The sequence below is a fragment of the Stegostoma tigrinum genome, chromosome 3 (genome assembly GCF_030684315.1).
Source record: "Stegostoma tigrinum isolate sSteTig4 chromosome 3, sSteTig4.hap1, whole genome shotgun sequence".
NCBI classification, from domain to species: domain Eukaryota; kingdom Metazoa; phylum Chordata; class Chondrichthyes; order Orectolobiformes; family Stegostomatidae; genus Stegostoma; species Stegostoma tigrinum.
The window spans coordinates 26,897,997-26,922,364 of record NC_081356.1 but is presented as its reverse complement, the minus strand read 5'-3'; the positions used below and the strand labels follow the sequence as shown (position 1 = coordinate 26,922,364).

The 24,368-nt window shown below is 41.7% G+C and overlaps 1 protein-coding gene across 4 annotated transcripts; it reads left to right on the top strand.

Annotated features, from left to right (window-relative positions):
* Nucleotides 1-2,125: 2,125 nt before the first annotated feature.
* trmo (tRNA methyltransferase O) lies at nucleotides 2,126-22,788 on the top strand. Of its 4 annotated transcripts, none has more exons than XM_048528372.2 (6): nucleotides 2,126-2,262; nucleotides 13,979-14,124; nucleotides 14,994-15,168; nucleotides 17,422-17,579; nucleotides 19,218-19,985; nucleotides 21,709-22,788. In XM_048528372.2, the coding sequence occupies exons 1-6, from the start codon at nucleotides 2,168-2,170 to the stop codon at nucleotides 21,924-21,926; spliced, it is 1,560 nt and encodes a 519-aa protein (XP_048384329.2). In that variant the 5' UTR covers nucleotides 2,126-2,167; the 3' UTR covers nucleotides 21,927-22,788. The 4 variants fall into 4 exon arrangements, with proteins under 4 accessions (XP_048384329.2, XP_059499848.1, XP_059499853.1 ...); XM_059643865.1 differs by lacking the exon at nucleotides 2,126-2,262 and adding an exon at nucleotides 9,034-11,717; XM_059643870.1 differs by lacking the exon at nucleotides 2,126-2,262 and adding an exon at nucleotides 12,319-12,423.
* The last annotated feature ends 1,580 nt before the right edge of the window (nucleotides 22,789-24,368 follow it).

Here is a 24,368-nt window from a genome sequence, read left to right as displayed (position 1 = left end):
CCAGAATTCAGAAGCAATTTCTGCTCAGTACGGTGTCCTGGACTAAGGAGCATAATCTAAAATTTAATGCCGGAACTTTAGAATTAACATTAAGAAACATTACGGTAGATTTTTGAATTCTCTTCCACAAACAATGATAGGTGCTAAATCAATTTTAATTGTAATTGTAATTGATTTTTTTCTAACTAAAGGGATCAGGAGATAGGGAGACAAAATGGATATTTAGTGGTTGGCCATGGATCAGCCATGATCACATTGAAAAATGAATCAGGCTCTGGAAGCAAGATGGCTTCCTTGGTTCCTATGTGAGTATGCCAAATAGCATATTTTTCTTAGTTATCAAACCAGTCTGGGCTGAATTCAAACTAGAGATCCTAAAAATAAAGAGCTTTCACAGAGAGTTGTTAATGTTGCACACATGAATGGATGGTGGAACTAGATTATATGGAATATTTCAAAGGCAATTCACCTGTACCTATCTTTGAAGAAACAAATATTCAGGTATTTGGGGGAAAAGATGGAGTGAGCCAGGTAACTTGGACATTTTTTCAGACTTCACTATTTCCGATGCAAAATAGGAACTATGTTGTAAAAGCTGGATTTTGTAGCCATTGGGAGTTGTAAAGGAGTGTTGGTACATGTGAAGGTAAGTATTGCAATTTAGCTGGTAGGAAATTGGGGTGAGGAGGTCTGGGAAGTTAAAAAGCATTTGAGATAACTGGGAAGGTTGAGTTGAAAGATGCAGGAAAACAATTTTCATGTAAAGGAAGAGTGGATGATTAACTCAGATTTAATTCAAGAAGAGGGTGGGGAACATTTAGAACAGGAAGTCAGTGAGCGCAGTAAACTTTACGGAGAATTGGGTGTTTGAAAGAGTGTGTGACTAGTTCAAGTTCAGGTCCCACTCCAGGGCATAACGGTCAAGGAAGGACCATGTGATCAAAAGAAATTGGAGCCTCTACTGTCACAATCTTTAGCTCCAGAATCCAGCATTTAAAGGTGCATCTTGAAACTGCAAATTGGACTCCTTGGGGATGAATGTGTTGTTTGGATGGCTGGTCTGAATCCATGCTGGAGATTGTGATGCATTTAGCAAGAACTCAAGAAGAATGCTTGCACTATGTTTAGAATTTACAAATTGCTCGATAGCAGTGTTATCAAACATAATTTGACATCAAGTCACATGAGGCAGGACGAAAAGCATTGGCAAATAGATTTTACGCAGGAGGAAAGTGAGATAAGAATTGTTTAAGGAGAGAATTGCAGATCTTGAAGCCTAGGCAGTTGAAAGCACAGCCACTAATATTGGAATGATTAACCCTGAGGAAATGCCAGTATTGGAGGAACACAGATTTCAGAAGGTTATAGGATGTTGCAGAGGTAAGAAATGAGTGAGGCCAATCATGTTTTTGAAGAGCTTTTTTAAGAGCGTTTTAGAATTGAAATATTGCAGACCGGGAACAGCGGTAGAACAACAATCACATGAGTGAATAGAATTTGGTGTGAACTAGGATATAGACAACAAGATTTTGGATGAGTGAAAGGCCATTGCAATAGTTGGGTGTTCCCTTTGGATCTGACAACAGTGTTTCATGTTGTAGGTTAAAAAATCCTTTTACCTCGATCATTTGTTTTATCAAAGGTAACTCCAGAGATCACTGAACTATGTCGTCACTAGGCAGCTCTGTCCAATTGGTTTTCCCCAAACACTGTTATTGCTTCTCCCATAAATTAAGCACCAAATACATCATTGTGCTGAGCAGGAAGTTACAGGAGCAGTGAACCCCATCGCCCTGATTGACATTTGAATTTGCCTGATTTCCTTTTGATTTGGTTTCAGTGACATCCCTTTAGTCAGGTGGTTAGGACTCATTGATATTTGATGAAAGACTTGTCATCACTGATCCACACTGAAGAGATGAGCAGAGGATAGTCCTGAAGAAGGGTAATACCCGAAACGTTGACTGCTGCTTTCCTCCAGATGCTGCCTGGCCTGCTGTGTTTTTCCAGCCTCCAGTTTTGTTTACCTTGGATTCCAGCATCTGCGGGTTTTTTGCCTCTGACAGAGGGCGGGCGTTGCCGCGGTAACGGGATGGCGTTCTGCTCAAAGCGCAGGCGCGGCTAGGTCACGTGGGAAGACCACGCGGGGCGGTCCGCTGGCTGCAAGATGGAAGTTAGTGGTCATCGTTCCGTGACGGGGTTGGAGGGTGAATGGTTACAGCGCCAGATTCGAGTATTGAGGACTGAACTCCGCAATCTGAGGTATCTGGGGGGGAGGGAACTCAACGCATCTGTATCTACTGGGGACAGTGACACAAAACTGCCTATCATTACCATCTGACCTCACTGAAGGAGAGAAACTTACATTTTGGTAGTGCCTCTTACATCCTCAGATCAACAGCCAGTAAATGCTTTTAGCAATTTTGAAAGCTCACACCCTGCTAGCAATGACTAAACACTACGGCAGCAAGATCCACGAACAGCAATAGTAGGAACTGCAGATGCTGGAGAATCTGAGATAACAAGGTGTAGAGCTGGATGAACACAGCAGGGTCTAGGCCCGAAACGTCAGCCTTCCTGCTCCTCTGATGCTGCTTGGCCTACTGTGGTCAACCTGCCCTACAACTTGTTATCCTACAGACTGACTTTTTTTGTAATCATTGAGAGTGATGAATGTTAGTCCCAAACATGTTTGTGTTCGAGTCTCTGGACAAGGGCTTGAATTTACAGCCTCCTGAGTCAGACAAGAGCGTTCTATGCCCACTGAGTGACTGTACAATTGAAATTGGTTTGCGTATGTATGTGAGTGTAGTGTGCAGTTTCCAAGCAGACTTTAATAACTGCTGGGAAATGTGTGTTTTTTTTTCCAAAACTTGCAAATTAGTTTGGCAGTTCTTTAAAGAGGATTCAAGTATATGAACAGAGAAGTATTGCTGCAGTTATACAGGGCTTTAGTGAAACTACACCGAGAAGAATGTGGGCAGTTTCTGTCTCCTTATCAAAAGAATGATATTCTTGCTATTGACTGAGTGCAGTGAAGGTTTACCAGACTGATTTCCTTGGATGGTGGGACTGATGTAGGAGAGGTTGATTCCCTTAGATTATTTTTGTTGAAGTTCAGAAGGATGTGGGGTACCTCATAAAAATGTATAAAATCCTAACCACTAGACAGGATTGTTTGCAGGAAGAATACTCTTGAGGGAGAAAGTCCCAAACCTGGAGTCACAGTCTAAGAAAGCAAGTCTAAGGATATGGGCTAAACCATTTAGGACTGAGGTAAGAAATTTCTTCATCCAGAGAGTGATGAGCCTGTGGAATTTTTAAAAACATCAGTCTCAGGATGTGGTTGTAGCTGGCTAGGCCACCATTTGTTGCCCATCTCTCGTTGCCCAGAGGACAGTTAAGAGTCAGCCACATTGCTGTGGGCCTGGAGTCAACATGTAGGCCAGACCAAGTGTGGGTGACAGATTTGCTTCCCTGGACATTAGTGAACCAGATGGGTTTTTAATGATAATCGGTAATGGTTTCATGGCCATCATTAGATTCTTAATTCCACACATTTCTTACTGAAATCAAATTTCACCATCTGCCTTGGTAGGATTTGAACCCGGGTCCCCAGAGCATGAGCTGAATTTCTGCATTAATAGTGCAGGAGTAATACCACCAGGCCATTGCCTCCCCTAGTTTGCTGCGATGGAAAGCAAAAGGGGCCAAAAGGTTCTCTGATTTCAAGAAGGAGTTGGAGATAGAACTTGGGCTAAAAGGATCAAATGACATTGTTGAGTTGGATGATCACGACTAATGCCCTTTAAATAATTTTGGATATGCAAATTCTATGAAATCTAGAAAACAGCTGCAATTTGCACAGAAAGCAAGCTCCCAGAAACAGCGACAATAAATTGATAATCTGTTGTTTGAGGAATAAATGACGGCTAGAATACCAGTGCGAATTCTCCTGCTCATCCTCAAAAAGCATCATGATATCTTTTCACACCCACACAAGGCAGCGACCGGGGCCTCAGCTCAGTCTGAAATGAAAACATATGGAAAGTGAAGAGTGGGCTGAGTTCGAGTAGTGAGGAAACAAACACCACAGATTTTCAGAGAAAATTAGGAAAGGTAGGCCACTCAGCCCTTTGAAACTGCTCTGCCATTCATTATAGAGTGGTACAGTGTGGAAACAGATCCTTCTATCCAGCTCATCCACACCTACCAAGTTTCCCAAACTAAACTAGTCCAACTTGCCTGCATTTGGCCCATATCCCTCTAAACCTTTCCTATCCATGCACCTATCCAAATATATTTACAATTTTCTCTGGCAGTTTATTGCACACACTAACAACCCTCAGGTCCCCCTCTTAGATCTTTCTCCTCTCCCGTTTACAATATGCTCCCTTGTTTTGAACTCCCTGCCCTAAGGAAAAGACATTTGCTAGTCACTTTATCAATGCCACTTATGATTTTATAAACCTTTATAAGGTCACTCCTCAACCTCCTACGCTCCAGTGGAAACAGGTCCCAGGCCTAACTGGCCTTTCCTTATAACTCAAACCCTCTAGGCCCAACAACATCCTGGTAAATCTTTTCTGAACCCTCTCTTCAAATATAATGATATTCTTCCTATAGCAGGGTGACCAGAATTGTGCACAGTACTTCAAAAATGGCCTCACCTATGCCATTTGCAACCTTACCATGGTGTTCCAACTCCTATATTTGACCTTCTGAGCAATGAAGCTGAATGTCTTCTTAATGACCTGTCTACCTGGAACACAACGTTCAAAGAACTATGCACCTAAACACCTAGGTGTCTCTGTTTGACAGCTCTACCCAGGGGCCTACCATTAACTGTATAAGCATTGCCTATGTTTATTTTGCCAAAATATAATTCCTCGCACTTATCCAAATTAAACTCTGTCTGCCACTCCTCAATGCATTGGCCCAATTGATCAAGATCTCTTTGTAATTTTAGATAACCTTCATTGTCGATTATACCACTAATTTTGATGTCATCCGTCATGCACTGTAAACTCCAGTTCTGAAATCTATTGTTTGGAAACATCAGATGTCTGAAATTTTTTTTGAGCAGATCTAGGCAACTCTTGGCATCATTTTAATGTAGTACTTCGTGAGTGGAAAAGTGGAGGATACTGTTTCTGGATAACTAAAACAATTTTTGTTGCCCTGTTTTATAGTTCACTTCTATGGTGCTTTCCATCGTCAGGAATTCTAATGTCATTCTGTAATCCAGAAATGACTTGGTTCCAAACATTCCAGACTGGAGAATGTGAGATAACAAGATGTAGAGCTGGATGAACACAGCAGGCCAAGCAGCATCAGAGGAGCAGGAAGGCTGATGTTTCGGGCTGAGACCACCTTCAAGAATGAGGGAGGGGAAGGAGTTTCTGAAATAAATAGGTAGAGAGGGGGAGGCAGATGGATAGAGGAGAAGATAGGTGGAGAGGAAACAGATAGGTCAAAGAGGCAGGGATGGAGCCAGTAAAGGTAAGTTTAGGTGGGGAGATAGGGAGGAGAAAGGTGAGTCCAGGGAGGACGGACAGGTCAACGGAGTGGGATGAGATGGAGGTGGGGCTTGAGGTGGGAAGAGGGGATAGGTGGGTGGAAGGACAGGTTAGGGAGGCAGGGACGAGCTGGGCTGGTTTTGGGATGTGGTAGTGGGGGGTGGGGGTAGATTTTGAAGCTTGTGAAGTCCACATTGATACCCTTGGGCTGCAAGTGGAATGTAAGTTGCTGTTTCTGTAACCTTCGGGTAGCATTGTTGTGGCACTGCAGCCGGTCCAGGACAGACATGATGTCTGAGGAATGGGAGGTGTACTTGTTGAGTGTGAACCGAGCGTAGCTTTTCCGCAAAGCGGTCCCCAAGCCTCCACTTGGTTTCTCTGATGTAGAGGAGGCTACAACGGGAACAGTGGATGCAGTATACCACATTAACAGATGTGCAGGTGAACATTTGCTTGATGTGGAATGTCGTCTTGGGGCCTGGGATGGGGGTGAGGGGCAACCTGCGGTTGCAGAGAAAAGTGCCGGGTGTGGTGGGGCTGGAGGGGAGTATGGAGCGGATAAGGGAGTGACGGAGAGAGTGGTCCCTCCTGAAAGCAGATAAGGGTGGGGAGGAAAAAATGTCTTTCGTGGTGGGGTCAGGTTGCAGATGGTGGCAGTGTCGGAGGTTGATGCATTGGATCCGGAGGTTGGTGGGGTGGTACGTGAGGACGAGGGGGATTCTGTTTTGGTTGTTATTACGGAGAGTGGGTGTGAGGGATAAATTGCTGGAAATGCGGGAGATGCGGCAGAGGGTGTTGTTGACCACTGAGTGGGGGTCGTTTCAGTGCTTGAAAAACGAGGACATCTGAGATGTATGGGAGTAGAATGCGTCATCCTGGGAGCAGATGAGGCGGAGGCAAAGGAATTGGGAATAGGGGATGGCATCTTTGCAGGAAAATGGGTGGGAGGAGGTGTATTCTAGGTAGCCGTGGGAGTCAGTGGGCTTGAAATGGATATCGGCTTGTAGGTGGTTGCCGGAGATGGAGACAGAGGGGTCCAGGAAGGAGAGAGGTGTATTAGAAATGGTCCAGGTGAACTTAAGTTTGGGGTGGAAGGTGTTGGTGAAGTGGATGAACTGTTTGAGCTCGAGGCGGCGCCAATGCAGTCAACAATATAACGGAGGAAGAGATGGGGTTTAGGGCCAGTGTAGGCATGGAAGAGGGATTGGTCCACTATCTCCCAGACTGTAGAGCTGGGGTAACTTTCTGTCCTGTGCCCCAAACTGATCCTTTGTTATAGTCCATGCTGCTCCTGTAGAAAGATGTTGCTATTGGTGGAATCTTGCTGTCTGCAATTACCACATGTATTTCTCACACAAAATTAATTCAGTAATTCTGTAAAGTGCTGCGTAAGGGTGGCTTGAATTTATCAGATGCTAAAGAATTGCAGGTCTTTCCTTTCTTTTATGTCTGAGTTTATTTGCCACCAGGTGGTGCAATTTGTGTACATATGCATGAACACTGCAGTGTGACTGCCCAGCAGCAGAGCAGTTGCAGCACCTGGCTGTTAGTTGTATGGCAATACTGATATAATCACAGTGAGCTTGTACACACTGCTTCTGATGATACATGCTACTGTGAAATGTTGGCAATTTGAGACTTTCTCCCCCACTCTGGACTGTGTTAGTGCAAGAAATGGCTAAGGTAACATGAGAAATCCATTTTTGCTTCTAAAATCTAATTTCCATGAAATAACGCTGCTGCTGATGTCCTGTGCAGACATTTCCTGAAGCCTGCCATGGCCCATTGACATTGCCGACCCTGTCAGCATATGTGCTGGAGACCATCTTATTGTTCATCTTGGCATTCAGAGTAATTGCTCCATTCTTTTACTTCATTTTTTTCAAATTTACTCATATTTGCTGCACCAGTTATTTTAATGCAAATATGTGTTTTAATTTCTCTGAATTATACTGGTTTTCAATCTGCCGGACAGTTATAAATTTAAAACATTCACCCTGTGTTTAAATTCTTCTAAGGTGCCTCACCTGTCTATCTTTGTAATAAAGTCTCATTTTCCAAGCCTTCTCAAAGTATGCTGCTCCATCTTTAGATTCTGGTCCATTACTGACATTAGAACATAGAACAGTACAGTACAGCACAGTACAGGCCCTTCGGCCCATGATGTTGTCTGAACTTTTACTCTAATCCTAAGGTCTATCTAACTTGCACCCCTACCTTTATACTGTCATCTATATGCCTATCTAACAGCCACTTAAATGCCCTAATGAGGCTGATTCCACTACCCTGCCACTCTGAGTAAAGAACCTACCTCTGACATCTCCCCTGTATCTACCTCCACTCACTTTAACACTATGTCCCCTCATAATGGCTACCTCCACCCTAGGAAAAAGCCTCTGGCAGTCCACTCTATCGAGACCTCTGATCATTTTGTACACCTCTTTCAAGTCACCTCTCATCCTTTATCGTTCTAAAGAGAAAAGCCTTAGCTCTGTCAACCTTTCCTCATAAGACCTTCCCTCCATTCCAGGCAACAACCTGGTAAATCTCCTGCGCACCTTTTCCAATGCTTCCACGTCTTTCCTGTCATGAAGTGACCAGAACTGGACACAATACTCCAGATGTGGCCGAACCAGGCTTTTGTATAGGTGGAGCATAACTTCACAGCTCTTGAACTCAATCCCTCTATTAATGAAAGCTAACACACTGTATGCCTCCTTAACAACTCTATCCACCTGGGTGGCAACTTTCAGGGAACTGTGGGCATTAAACCCAAGATCCCTCTGCTCCTCCACGCTGCCAAGAATCTTTCCGTTAACCCTGTATTCTACTTTCAAGTTTGTCCTTCCAAAATGAATCACCTCACACTTTTCAGGGTTAAACTTGCCACTTCTCAGTCCAGCTCTGCATCCTATCAATATCCTTTTGTAACCTAGAACAATCCTCCAGACTATCCACAACTCGACCCACCTTTGTATTGTCCGCGAACTTACTAATCTACCCTTCTACTCCTTCATCCAAATCATATGCAAAAATCACAAATAGAAAAGGACCTAGAACAGATTCTTGTGGTACACTACCCGTAACTGTGCACCATGTTGAATATTTTCTGTCCGCTACATCCTTTGTCTTCTAAGGGTCAGCCAGTTCTGAATCCAATCTGTCTCATTTCCCCTTACTTTTTGCATGAGCCTGCCATGTGGAACCTTACCAAATGCCTTACTTAAATCCATGTATACCACATCCACTGCTCTATCTTCATACACGTATTTGGTCATCTCTTCAAAGAATTCAGTAAGGTTTGTGAGGCATGATCTACCCCTCACAAATTTGTACTGACTATCATGAATCAAACTGTGCCTTTCCACGTGGTCACAAGTCCGACCTCTCAGAGCCCTTTCCAATAATTTGCCCACCACTGACGTAAGACTGACTGGCCTGTAATTTCTGGGGTTATGCTTATTCCCTTTTTTGAACAAGGGAATGACGTTTGCCTCTCTCCAGTGTTCCTGAACAGTGAGGATGAAAAGATAATCGTCAAAGGCCCTGCGACCTCTTCCCTCGCTTCCCCTAGAACCTTGGATAAATCCCATCAGGCCCGTGGGACTTATCTGTCTTCAAGTTCCTCAAAATTCCTAGTACATCTTCCTTACTAACATCGACCTCCTCTAGCCTACCAGCCTGTTTCACACTGTCCTCCTGTACAACTAGTTCCCTCTCAGTTGTGAATACTGAAGCAAAGTGTTCATTTAGGACGTCTCCTATCTCTTTAGGCTCTGTGCATAAATTCCCTTTACAATCTTTGATCGGCCCTACTCTTTCTCTGGTCATTTTCTTATTCCTCACATACATGTAAAAAGCCTTAGAGTTTTCCTTGATCCATAAGAGTTTTCTTATGTCCCCTTATAGCCCTCCTAAGCCCTTTCTTCAGCACCATCCTGGATAACTTGTATCCCTCTACAGCCTTTTCCAATCCTTGTTTCCTAAACCTTATATAAGGATCCTTCTTCCTCTTAACTAGTCGTTCGACCTCTCTCTCGAGAACCAAGGCTCCCTCACTCGACCACATCTTCCCTGCCTGTTAGTGACAAACGTATCGAGCACATGCAGTATGCATTCCTTAAACAACCTCCACATTTCAATAGTGCACTTCACTGACAGCATCTGTTCCCATTTTATGTTACCCAGCTCTTGCCTAACAATTGTAATTACCCTTCCCCCAGTTACAAATCTTACCCTGCTTTCTGTACCTATCCTTTTCCATGACTATTATAAAAATAACAGAGATGTTTGCTACTGCCAAAATGCTCTCCTACCAACAGGTCTAACACTTGGCCCGGTTCATTACCAAGCACCAAATCCAAAGTGGCCTCTCCTCATGTTGGTCTATCTAGGTAATGTGTCAGAAATCCTTCCTGATCTCACTGGACAAAATCTGCTCCATCTAAACTATTACAACTAAAACGTTTCCAATCAATATTTGGAAAGTTGAAGTCACCCGTGATTACAGCCCTGTGACTTCTGCACCTTTCCAGTATCTGCCTCCCAATCTGCTCCACTTCTCTGCAACTATTAGGGGGTCTGTAAAAAAAAAACATTGAAGTGACTGCTCCTTTCTGGTTCCTGACCTCAACCTAAACTGACTCTGTAGACATATCATTCTTGAACTGCCTTTCAGTAGCTGCTATACTAGCCCTGACTAGCAATGCCACTCCCCCACCTCTTTTTCCACTTTCCTTATTTCTTTTAAAGCATCTAAATCCTGGAACTTCCAATAGCCATTCCTGTCCCTGAGTTATCCAAGTTTTTGTAATGGCCACAACATTGTAGTTCCAAGTACTGGCTCATGCTGTAAGTTCATCCGCCTTATTTCTGATACTTATAGCGTTGAAGTGTACATATCTCAAACCATCCCTGTGTCCACAGTTACGCTCCATTGATCACATGTATTAACAACCTCACTCCCTGTTGTGTCTGTTGAAAGAATGAGTACCTCATCCTCTGAATTACAAATCCAGTTCCCCACTCCCTGCCAATTTAGTTTAAACCATCCCATATAGCTCAAGTAAACCTCTCTCTCAGGATATTTGTAGCCTTCTGGATCAGGTGCAACCTGTCCCTACTGTACAGGTCCCACCTCCCCCGGAATGTGCTCCAATTATCCACATAATGGAAGCTCTCCCTCCTACACCAGCCCTGTAGCCACGTGTTTAGCTGCGCACTCTCCCTATTTTTTACCTCGTTATCACGTGGCAGTGATCCAGAGATAACTACACTGTTTGTCCTGGACTTCAGCTTCCAACCTAACTTCCTGAGCTTGTTTTTCACATTCTGAGCCCTTTTTCTACCTATGTCGTTGGTACCGATATGTACCATGACTGCTGGTTGCTCACCCTCCCCCGTAAGGATCTCGAAGACACAGTCCGAGTCATCATGCACCCTGATACCCAGGAGGCAACGTACCATCCGTTTATCTCGTTTGCATCCACAGAACCACTGTCTGTGTGTCTTACTATTGAATCTCTCACTACAATTACTCTCCTTTTCTCCCCCCTTCCCTTCTGTGCCACAGGGCCAGGCTCAGTGCCAAACACCTGTCTGCTATGGCCTTCCCCTGATAGGTCTCCCCCATCCCCCCAACAGTATCCAAAACAGTATACTTATTATTGAGGGGAACAGCCACAGGGGATTCCTGTTCTGTCTGCCTATTCCCTTTCCCCTACCTGACAGTCACACAGCTACCTTTTTCCTGTACCTTGGGTGTGACCACCTCCTTTTAACTCCTCTCTATCACCCCCTCAGCCTCCCGAATGATCTGGATTTCATCCAGCTCCAGCTCCAGTTCCCTAACGTAGTTTGTGAGCAGCTGGAGTTGAGCGCACGCCTCGCAGATGAAGTCAGAGGGGATACCAGCAGTGACCCTTATCTCGCACATCCTGCAAGAGGAGCATGCAACCTCCCTAGCTTCCATTTCCTCTACTCTGGATTTCCAGGAGAATAAGAAAAATTAAAAAATAAGGCCTTACTTTACCGACCCTCCACACAGCCTTTTCTTTTTGGTTAGAGGAGGAAGATGGGTGGGAGACAGTACGTGTAGTGTTTTGGGTTTAGTCAATGCTCGAATATATTAGTTCCTTCCTGGCTCGTGTTCTCTCCACACAGCCGCTGCTGAAAACAAGAAGGCCGCTGCTGCACGAGGTAAGTTTTTATAAAAAAAATCTTAAATCTATACTTTGGAGGAAAAGCATTTCAAAGTGAAAATTACAAAACTGCAGTTCAAGTTAACTTTTCTACCCGCACCCTATAATCCACTCGAGGTGCCTTAATAGAATTTACTATTTCTGATGTTCACAATTTACAACTTACTTAAAGATCTACGGATTCTAACTCCTCGGATCATCATGTACTATCTTAAGCATTTGTAGTGTCATCTTCAGCTTTTATGCACTACTGTAGAATTAGCTCCCTAAAACCTTACTACCTTTCTTTTCAAAGCCCACCTCAAATTTTTTCTCACAGTAAAATTGTATTGTTTTGAGGTGTGCACTTCAGTGTGCAAGGAAGGAGTATTTTAAACAATACTTTGCCCTTCAACAGATCAACCTGCAGAGCTTTCAAAATTTATCAGAATTCTCCTGTGGTTTCATTGTAACTCATCTACATAGTGTAAATACTATTTTTGGTTATATGTCATAACTTTAGAATACTGACAAATGTTTAATAAACAACATGTATTTACATTGTACCTTTAGTATGGATATCAAACAAAAGCTCATACTGAGCACAAAGAGTACTAGCATACTACAAGAGCGGCCAACAAGAACTGCAGATGCTGGATTCAGAAACAACATAGTGTGGAGTTGGAAGAACACAGCAGGCCAGGCAGCATCAGAAGAGCAGAAAGGTTGGAATTTTGGGTTGGGACCCTTCTTCAGAAATGTGGAGGAGGAAGGGAGCTAGGCAATAAAGAGAGAGCAGAGGGGTGGGGCTGGGGTGGGGAAGGCAAGTGGGGGATAGGTGAATGCACGTTGGGATTAGTGGTGACTGGTCAGTGGGATGGGTGGGGCAAATAGGTGGGAGTGAAGATGGACAAGTTGTGTTTGTCAAGGAGGCAGGGATGAAAGGGAGGGTTGGACATGGGATGAGGCCAGAAGCGGGGAGATTTTAAAACTGGTGAGTTCCGTTATACTGCAAGCTTTCAAGGTGAAATCTGAGGTCTTGCTCCTTCAGTTTGCATGTGGTGTCATTGTGACACTGGAGGAGGCTCAGGATGGACATGTCACCCAAAGAATGGGAGGGTGAGTTAAAATGGATGATGACCAAAAGGTGGTGGTGTTTGTCGCGTACAGATTGCACATGCTCTACAACGCGGTCTCAGAGTCTACGCTTGCCCTCATGGATGTAGAAAACCACATCTGGAGCAATGGATATAGTCGACCAAGTTGGCGGATGTACAAGTGAACCCCTGTTTGATATGAGAGGTTTTCCTTGGGCCTTGAATGGAGATGAGAGGGGCGGTGTAGTACTTCCTGTGGTTGCAGGTTCGGGTGCCAGTGGAGTTCGTGAGGAGTGTGGACTGTGAGGAATCACAGAGTCTGCAGTCCCTAGAAAAGGCAGATGGGGTGGGGAAGGAAATATTTCTTTGGTCATAGGATTGGGTTGTAGGTCACGGAAGTGGCAGAGAATGATCTGCTGGATGCGGAGGTTGGTGGGGTGATGTATGAGGATAAGGAGGATTCTGTCTTTATTTTTGTTGGGGGCAGGGTGTTTGAGGGCAGAAGGTCAGGAAATGCAAGAGATGCAGTTGAGGACATTTTTGATCAATGGAGGGGGATGGGGGGAGGAAAATGTTGCTGTCCTTGAAATTGGAGGACTGGGATCTGGGATATCCGGGAGTGGAGTGCTCCATCTTGGGAGCGGACGCGGTGCAGGGGGCGGAATTGGGAGTAGTACATCACTGCATTCACCAGTTTTAAAATCTCCTCATCCCATGTCCAACTAGCCCCCTCTTCATCCTGCCTCCTTGGGTCCATCTTCTCTCCTTCCTATCCACCCGACCATCCCAGTGACCAATCCCCACAACTCCCTACGTGCATTTACCTATCACCATCTAATCTATATTCTCCAGCCCAGGCCCAACCCATTTCTCTCTCTATTTATTTCCCAGCTCCCTTCTCTTTCCCCATTTTCTGAAGCAGGGCCCTGACTTGAAACATCAGCTTTCCTCTTCCTCTGCTGCTGCCTGGCCCATTGTTTCACTGTTGGCCCTGCTAAAAACAGAGTACCCAAGTTAGTGTTTCTCTGTATGGGGGATTGATGGCTCCCAATTGCTTCAGAGTCATGCATCTCATTGGATAAGTGCAACTACTTGAAATGTCTGATGTTTGAATATCCTTTTTTTAGAAAAGTGAAGAGAAATAAAACATTGTTGATTTGTAACTTTAAATGTACGTTGTTAGGCAACAAGTCAACAAAGCTGGCCATGTCCATAAGAAATCTATTGAGGACCTGTATTCTCTTCTGAGTGTCTTGAAAAAAAACCCCAACCAGAACTGTATACCTATGAAAAATCGAGATGATAGCGTACCTCTATCTTTGGAGAAAGGTATGAAATTCTAGTTGTTCAACTTATTGCATATTCCACCTCGGCCGTTGGGTGAACTCTGTTTGATGTTTGCACATCCTTTCTGAACCCTGTAGACCAGATTGTATTTGTTGTTTAAGTAAATCAAGTAAATTTGATTGGCAAAGAAATGAGGCTGAATAGTGAGATTCAGAGCTACATTAGACAGAAGAACAAATTATTGGAAAAGTGTCTTTTGATCTTGGAACCAAGGTCAGAAACCTGTTGGTTGAAGATCTACCTCAATTCCATGTTTAGATCTTGGATGGAAGAGTTTAGAAATAAAAAAAAATTGGGAGTAGATTTGAACCTAAGTTCTTGTGAGCATGCATCCTAAGGGCAAATTCAATGTGTAGAGTCATTCAAAAGGTCATAAAATGGTTGGTATGGAAAACAAAACAAGTCAAAAGCAAGGAGTATTCTTAAGCACTTTGTTTGGAGCCATACAATGGCACTTTTAAAGTGTAAATGATTAGATTAGTCCTGGCTTAGGAGCATTGAGGCAAGAAAGTGGAAACCTGGCCCAATTAGATTCGCTAACTGCAGCTACAGGGGACCTTTGCACTTCATCAACAGAAATCTAGTTCTTCAAAGAGCAGCAGTGATATTTGTAACTTAAATAACACTGTCAAAAAATATGTTTAATGATTTATAACAGTATATAGTTTTGCCATATATAGTTTTGCTTAATAAACTTTATATATCAAGTTGATTTCTGCATTTAATGCCCTTGCACATAGATCTTACCCACTCCTGCCACCCACACCCCTCCTGATTGCAAATAACATAGCTTCTTAGTAGTTTTGTTATATATTGTATGAAATGTAAGAATTGCATGTATGTTTCAAAAGGAAGCATTCAAACAGTACCCATTGGATACATCGAATCCTGCTTCATGGCGAAAAATGGCACCCCTCGGCAACCGACTATATGTAGTTTGTCTCGGGCACGACTTAAAATTAGCAAGACAATTTTTAACAATCCGGAACACTCGCTCATGGGCCTGGATCAGTTTTCACATGTCTGGTAGGTGGATTTCTATTCTGGATGTCATTTTTTAACTTCTCTGATAGTTCAGTGTTGCATACTTTTTTTCTTTCTGTGGTACAATTTTAAAGTAATTCCAAATTGAATTAAAATTCTGTTCTCAATTTCCATTAAGAACATCCATGTTTTTTTCTGATGCTTGTTACTGTAGCACCAGATTTATTGAATTCAATTTAAAGACCCGGAATGGGGTCGGAGCAATCTCCCTCTCTCTGTCTCTGAGTTGCTAGTTCAGAACCATATGCATTATAATCTCTTGCGAAGGCTGCGTTGGGTGAGTGGGCACAATGTGGCTGAAATTTAAACATTTACTTGTGTAAGTGGCTGCAAAAGGACCCAAATTTAGTATGTTTCATGTATGTTTGAAAGGTACAAACTTATTGATATCATTGAATCAGCTCAGGTAAACATATTTATTTACTGGCATAATTAGGGTAATTGAGCAGTGTATCTTTTGCTATAACTGTGGCACATGATCATTTATGTGGTCTACCCAGCCATATGTTTGAAGTCCATTCACGTTTTACCAAATTCCGTTAAAGCTGCAGTACAGGAAATGATCACTTGAACCACCTCCCACACCTCCTCTTACCTTATACATATATCTTTCTTCCCCTTTTTTCAGTCATGTATTTATCCGCCTTCCGCTAAATGCATCAATTCTCTTCACTTCAATTGTTCTATGGTAGCAAGTTCCATATTCTCACTAGTCTCTTGGATTTTAATTATTAGTAATCATTTTATTTCTGACCATTTTAGGTTTGGATTCTTCTCATGGAAATGTTTTCTCTTGGTTTAACCTTTCAATGTCTGAAATTAATAGCTCACCCCTCCACTTTCTCTTCATTTCAAGAGAGAAGCATCGCAGCCTGAACACCTTTCCCTGATAACTATGTTTTGTCAGTTCAGGTATCATCCTTCTGAATCTGTTTACATTTGTGCAATGCCTGTATGTACGTCTCACAATATGGAGACCAGAAAGCTTTGCACAGCACTACAGATATTTCTTGAAAGATTCGATACAGGATTAGCATAATTTATTTACTGCTGGATTGTATTCCTCTACAAATAACTTTCAATGTCTAGTTAGCTATTATTTAATAGACTTACTCATCCACACAGCCTCTTTTTGTGATTTGTGTATCTTTATCTTGTGGCATTCAATGAGAAATATTGTAAAAATAAACTAATTGCACTTATCTTCTTTGTCTTAAATCGGTTTTGTCTCAACCCAAACTTTGTTAGAAGTGATGTTTGTGATCAAGATAATAAGCTATCAATCCCGAACAGTAAATAATCTTTGTTTTATCTCATTTTAAAATTGATTAATATATACAATTCCTGCAATTTTTTAAAAGCGTGAAAAATAAAATTAGAACAAAACTGGAGCTGGTATAAATAAGATGTCTCTGTTCTTCCAGAAGAGCTTGAAGAGGACCTGGAGTAGAGAATTGGCACTGTGGTGTTGCAGCATTATTTCTGACAAGCGTTCCCTTTTGTGTACCTCCCCACTAGGAGTACTAAATTCATCCTTGGACAAAAAAGTTAATTTTTTTGAGGTTGTTTGGCATAAAGCTTAGCAATGAGTCAGCAAATATTAAAACGTGGTGCTATTTCTGATTCTCATTCTCATTCCTATCTGGTAAGATTCATTGCCTGCATCAGAGCAAAACCATCCCTTGTATTCCTGTACTATAATAAAATTTTCTCTGAAATATATCATTGTAGTGAACTTGTATTTTTATCTTGAATGCCCAAAGTATTGGGTAAAACCGGTGTGTTAAAATCAAATACTGTGTGTTTTGTGACATAAGCTATTCGATTAATGTGTGGAGCTAATCAGGAAAAATGTATCATTCTAATGTGGCTTTGGCTTTGGCTTTGTGGAGCAATACAGAATATTTTCTCCACTGTTGCAGAGCTTTTCCAAAGTTTACAGGCGATGTGTAAATCTAAGTGCCTTATTTAACACTAAAATGTGCTGGATGTAATCACTAATGCGATGGCCAAATTTGAATAAAACTAGAGTACTGAATGAATTGTTTTTCCCCCATGTGTAACTGCTTACTTTCAAAGACATTTTCATAGTTTTCCCAAGGAGAGCAAAATCTAGTTTCTTATTTCTCCTAAGACTCAAAGTAATCATATTTGTTGACCTTGTGCTATATATGTATGTTTTATTGACGTTATCAAATTTCTAAATTGCACATGTATGACACTTGATATATGCAGGATTATCTTTGTTTTCCACAAAAATGGACATCAGAGTTTTAAAGCTAAAGTCAAACCACCTAGACTGAATGGATTAAAGACTGGAGTCTTTTCTACAAGAAGTCCTCATCGTCCCAATGCAATAGGTTTAACACTGGCAAAGCTGGATAGGATTGAAGGTATGGTGCTTTGAAGATTTTCTCAGGCTAAAATATTTTTTGACCCAACCAAGGAAGGTAGGAATCCAGGTGGCACTTTCCCTGTATGACACTGGGATGAATTAGAACAGAAATGGCACTATTACAACTTTATATTTTCTGAAATGGGTTTTTGTGTAATAGAAACGCCTGTCCAGCATGAATAAAGGATAGAAAATTGCGAAGACTGGAATCTGACCTTGACATTGTAGGCTGCCAGTGAACTGTGAACTGAAACATTGTACCTGCAGTCCTAAGCCTTGTCAGCCTAAGCTTGAATATTGTCCAAATCTTGTCACATTTGAACGTGGACTGTTTCAGTGACTGAGGAGTTGCGAATGGTGTTGGGCATTGTGCAATCATCAGCCAATGCCACCACTTCTGATCTTATAATGAAGCAGCTGAAGATGGTTAGGCAAAAGGCACTACTCTGAGGAACTACTGCAGAAATGTCCTGGAACTAAGATGACTGATACTAGCGAATAGGAGGTTGAAGGGTGACCTTCTAGTGGTTTGTAAAGTCATAAGGGCCATAGATAATGTGAATGGCAAGGATCTTTTTCCCTAGGGTAGCGGAGTTCAAAAGTAGGTGAGAGGAGAACGTTTTAGGAAGGACATGAGGGCCACCTTTTTGTTCAGAGTGGTTGGTGTGTGGAATGAACTTTCAGAGGAAGTAGTGGATGCTGGTACAGATTACAATATTTAAAAGACATTTGCATACTTCCGTGAATAGGAAATGCTTGGAGCGATGTGGGCCAAATGCAGGCAAGTGAGATTAGTTTAGTTTAGTTTAGGAACATGTTTGGCATGGACTAGTTGGAAATGAAGGTCAGTTTACATGCTGTATGACTCTGTAACCTTGGCCATCATCTTGTGTAACACTCCAACCAGTGGAGAATTTGTCCGTTGATACCTATTGATTCCAGATTTGCTAGGGCTCCTTGGTGCCACAGTTGATTGAATGCAGCCTTGATGTCAAGGGCTGTTTGTCACTCAATGTCAGAAATTCAGCTTTTTGGTCCATATTTGAGCCAAGTCTGCAATGAGGTTAGGAGCTAAGTGGCAGAACCCAAACTGCATGTCACTGAGCAGGTACTGCTTGATAGCACTGTTGATGATACCATCCATCATTTTACTGATGATGAGAATAGACCGATGGGGCATTAATTCGCTGGCTTTGTCTTGATATTAAGTTATTGGCAGAAGAACCAAAGGCGACATGAGGAAAAACACTTTGTTAATGAATATGTGGAAGATGAAGACTGACATGGATTTTGAAAGGGAATCGGATAAGCATGTGGAAGTGGAATAAGCCGGTTTAGCAAGGGCAAAAATGAATGTCTAGGGGGGTTTTGCATCAAAGATTATGTTAGGGAAGTGACAGTTGGTGAAAGATGTTTAATATATTTAAAGCTCAGTTCCAGATCATATAATTTCTATGGTTTTGTGCAACATAGTTCATCATTAAGTTTGCATCTAATCTTTAAATATTTGTTATAATTATACTCATGAAAAGTAGGTAACTAAAATATTAAGTCATTGTACTTCAGGTTTATTGATAATTATGAGCAATCAATGTTTAAATGTTTGTGTATAATTTGTTTTTATAATTTCTTTAAGGTGACACCGTTTATCTTTCGGGAATTGACATGATACAAGGAACACCAGTACTGGACATTAAACCATATATTCCAGAATATGATGCACCTCGAGGTGCTCCACCAAGAAACAATGGTCAATTGCATCAAGAGATTCTTATGCCAAATGAAGAGTGTCAAGACACAACCATTCCAATCACTGGGGTGGTGACTACACAGTCAGAGAATAAGAAACCAGGCCATGGTAAGGTAGCTTCAGGGACTGCAGATGCATTTTATAATGGCTGGGTGCAACCTGCTCCGAGAGATGCGTCATACCCAGTCAGAAAGATGGATGATAATCTTACTGGAGAAGACCGGTACCCTGTACAAGCAGGAGCTACAGTTTCAACCTGCACTATGGATGAATCTACAGATAAACAGCAGTGTTGCATCCCTGAGCTAAAAGCTGAGAAATTTGATGTACTTGCTGGAAAGGAGGATGCTTCTTATGAAAATATACTCTTGGCTGTGGAGAAAATCAAATGTCAACTTGTCCACAATGATGCTTTGAACAAAATAATTGCACGAGATAAAGTTTTTTGCTTAGATTCTGAACAGTTAAGTGCTGCCATGGTCTGTCAGAATAAACAGCAAAACGATGAAGATGCTATTAACATACCTGGGAACCAGTTGTCTAACAGTACGGTTGCAACTTGGATAAAACAATCACCTGTACCATCCTTACAGGTTCGATTCACTCCTCATGCAGAATTGGACCTGGAGCAGTTTCAGGCTCCAGGTGGGGCAGGTATGAATGATAACAGAACCAGCAGCTAGAATTTGGATCTCTGAATTAATATGTAACATCCAATGGAATTAGAAAATCAAAGTATATTGTATGTTTGTTTGTTTATTTATTTATTGTAGCTTGCATTTTGTTACTAAATATAGTGAAAATTTTTGTGCAGTGTCAGCTCTCTTCAGTGCCATCTTAGAACACAGTAAAGTAAACCAAAACATGGAACACAGGCAGAAAAATAAAAAAAAATAGTGTTTATCTTTACTGTCCTCCTTGTTAAGCTCTCCACTGTAGGCCATGGGTCTGGTGGCCAGCCATGAATCCCCTTCGCAGCTGCAGCTGGAACAAAAGTCTCCCCTCTTCAGCACCGTCTTGCCTCTACCGATGCCCTCACCGCCAAATCCTCACTGGACCTCACCAGTGCTGATGCCACTGATTCCACCCAGTACCACACCTGCCCAATTTCAAATCCATCATGGACACAAGTCCGCTTTGCACTCGCTGCTACTGATGTTGCCCGGTCTCTTACTAGACTCAAACTTGCCTCTGCCACAACAGGCATGAGTTGGTACTAGGGCCACCTCATTGTTGCAGAAGTGTTGGGCTCATTTCAAGCCTGTGCTGGGTTCACTCTGCAACCACCACGAGTCTGCTGTTGTCCCACTTGCTGCTGTCGAAGTCTTTGCCACAACCAAACTCTTCAACTAAGAGGTTACGTTTTTTTTAAAAAAACAAACCAGAAAACAGAAAAAAGAAATGAAAAGAAAAGCGGATGGAGGAGACAACCTCTCTGATGAAGGGTCTAGGCTTGAAATGTCAGCTTTTGTGCTCCTGTGATGCTGCTTGGCCTGCTGTGTTCATCCAGCTCCACACTTTGTTATCTTAGAGGAGACAACCACTGGGTTCAGGAGCCTTACTCCACTGCCAACTTCCCAGAAGTAGGAGTAAAACAAAGCATAACATTTAGCCACTGTGTCTGCATTGGCTGTTTGGAAGAACTGTGCAATTAGCCCCCTTGCCCCATTTACCTTCTCTGCTGTATAACACTGTAATTTATTTGTTCCCCTTCAAGTGTTTATCCAACTTCTTTTGAATCTACTGCCACCACACTTTCAGGCAGCAAAATCCCAAATATGACAGCACAGATTGCTGCATTTAAAAAGAATTGTGTTGTCACTGGTTCTTTTGCAGTTACTTTAAATCTGTGACCTCTAGTGACCAACCCTCCTTCCCCTGGATATGGTTTCACCTATTTACCCTACCATAATCTTTTTATGATTTTGAGTACACTTACTAAATCTCCCCTTAATGTTCTGTGTTCTTAAGGACAATCCCAGCTTTATTTGTCTCTCCATAGTGTGGTAGGGATTGAACAGAGTGGTATACTGTTGCTGAATCAATGCTTGTTAAAGGTTTAGCATAACTGCTTTACTTTTGCACTGCTCAACTATAGAACCAAAAATGCAGCATGTTTTACTAACAGTCCGCACTAACTTTTTGTGAATATTTTATACTTTAATTGGTTCACAATTCTTTTGCAAATTTTGCTCTGCTTTAACAAAATCAAAAATCTCATTAATTTTGTGATCTTGGGGACTATGATCTCGTAGCTTTATTCTGTTAGTAAAACTCTCTAAAGTTGTACTTTAAAGTGGCTGTTTGTATACCTTTTAGCGTTTAGAATTTTGATGTATTTAAGAACTAAAGTCTGATAAATATTGTCTGTTCACAGATCCAAACAAAGTGTCACTGAAATATTTCCAGTCTGTGAAGGAAGCAAAGTCTGCCATTGAGGCTGTGCTAGCAGCTGATCCAAGATCCGTATATCGCAGAAAACAGTGCCAGGACACATTGTTTTACTTCACTGTAGACGTTGCCCACATCACGACTTGGTTTGGAGATGACTTTGCTGAAATTTTAAGGATAAAACCAGTGAAACAGAATGCATAAATTAGAACTGTTGGACTAGAAATTCCTAATCAAGATTGTTAACATTGCATTTTCCATAAAATTAAAAACCAATGTTAACAATCTTCATTCAGCCCTGTATAGGAGTGGAGTTTTGCATTATGTACACTTCCTTTCAACTTATTCCACTTTCATTTGACACCACATTTGCTGAGATCACATTTGGAGTATTGTATTCAGCTCTGGGTACCTTATTTAAGGATGTTAACGCCATGGAGAGAGTGCAAAGGAAACTTATGAGTGTGATTCCAGAAATGAGGGATTTCAGATGCAAGGAAAGAATAGAAAAAGTAGGTTTCTTCTTCTGTGCTCCAGGGACAATCAAAGGTAACCTTATTGAGGTGTTCAAAAATATGAATAATTTTGACGGGGTAAAGAAGGATATTCTGTTTCCACAGTTTGGAATGTCAGTAACTAGGGGTCACAACTGAAAGATTGTCAGCAAGTAAGATGAGAAATTTCTTTACTTAGTTGCTAGGATTTGGAATGTACTACCTTGGAGCGTGGTGGAGGTAGATTCCTAGGTTTCAGTAGAGACCTGGATATATACTGGAAAGTGATGAATTTAGAGGGCTACAGCGGTAGTCCCATTCTCCAGCCCTAACTGGATTGTTCTACCAGGAATAGGTACAGACAGCATGGGCTGAATGTTCCCCTTCTGCACTGTTAAAATTCTGTGATTCCACCGTCTCTCCATGCTTAAGTTTAGATAGGTAGTTTCTAACATATATTATCACATAACGGTTGCCTTCATTGTTGGTACCGTGTTGCGCCGAAGGCACAAGTTTTAAGAAACATGTGAAATGAAAGAATAAAAATAAAGACCATGACATCAAAATGAAAATTATGCCTTTTAGTTTTGCCTAGTCCAACATTGCCTTCCCTCTAACAATTCTTCATCTGAGCACTACACTTAATTTTGATTGCCTACATGCACCATTGTGATTTTAATCTTTATTCATTTTTGGCCCTGGATACTTATAGCTTTGTGAATCTTTAGCAGTAAATTTAATTCCAAGAGCATTACCACAATGTTTAGTTCTTCAGCTATACAGTGAATTATACTGACTTTAGCATTTTACTTTAAAGGTTATATGAGTAAAGTTTCTGTTGGGGTTTTCCTCCATAGCATTTCTATTCAACTCATTCTCTGCAATTTCTGTCGAACTTATTTTCTCAATGTGTTGAATTTTGTCATGAGTTTCTTTCTAGCTGTGATGAGCAGTGATAGTCATGGAAATGATTGCTGCTGAACCCTCAAATCAGAGACAAAAACAAAGTTGCTGGAAAAGCTCAGCAGGTCTGGTAGCATCTGTGAAGGAGAAAAGAGTTAACGTTTCGGGTCCAGTGACCCTTCCTCAGATAAGAGAAGTGGCGTACTCTAAATTTTTAAAATATGACTGTCTTTTCTTTACTCAGTAATCCAATGTCCAAATAGATTAAAACAAAAATTAACTTATTCCTCCGAGTGCTTTTGTTAACTGTTTTATTTCAACTATAAGGCTGCAGCCCCACCCTTCCCCACCCGCCAGGAGGTGAATATAGATTGGATCACAAACCCAATAAAACTATGTAGACTGTGTGTATACCAACATTCCCTCTTTCACTGCACAGACCTATGAGGTCCTCGTGTGGCATCAACCTCCAAAACTGGAAATAAATGTGTTGGCACACTAATTAAAATGTGCAGGCTCTCAGCACCTAGACAATGTAGAGGGAATGTTGCCACGCAATTTATATTATATCCTTGGTTATACCAGTCCTCTTCATTCTATCATATTGCTAAAGTCTTATGGAAGTTTCTATGTTAAACTTTTCAAAATTAATTTAAGGAAAGCTAAGATGAAATACTACAGAGTTTCAAGTAAACTTTTTCAATCTCGAGGCAGTTTTGTTTTCCCCATGAATTGTGTGTGTAAGTAAAGGCTGGGGCGAAAGCTTGCAATGATATTGCATTTTTCATTCCCTAAGATGTCTGAAACTGATTTACAGTCAACTGGATGCTTCCGAAATGTATTTACTTGATATTAAAGGGAACATGGCAGCCAATTTTCACAATAGTATGCTTCCCTCCAAAACGCAATGCCACAGATTATTAAGGTCATGTTTTATTGGTGACAGAAGGATAAATGTTGGCCAACCAGAGCTTCATTGCTATCTCACTATCCTATTTTGTGTTACCGAAGCAGGTAAACAGGGCCGAGATTTAATACAAGACAAACGGCATTGCTGTCAGTAATACATTAAAGTTTCAGTCTTATGTGGTCAGCTACGGAAGTCAAATTTGATCTTAAATGCAAACCAATTTGAGAGCCTGTTGTTGTTGAAGGAAACTTCATCTCTCACTGAGTGCCTGTAGCAAGAGGACACATTATCACTGAGTCAGCCATTTTTACATTAACTATTACAGACACTAGATTATAG

Bases quoted from the DNA above. Each gene is read 5' to 3' on its own strand.
- trmo (XM_048528372.2), top strand. From the start codon at position 2,168: ATGGAAGTTAGTGGTCATCGTTCCGTGACGGGGTTGGAGGGTGAATGG. The intron at 2,263-13,978 runs GTATCTGGGGGG...GTACGTTGTTAG, and splicing joins ACTGAACTCCGCAATCTGAG to GCAACAAGTCAACAAAGCTG. The intron at 19,986-21,708 runs GTATGAATGATA...GTCTGTTCACAG, and splicing joins TCAGGCTCCAGGTGGGGCAG to ATCCAAACAAAGTGTCACTG.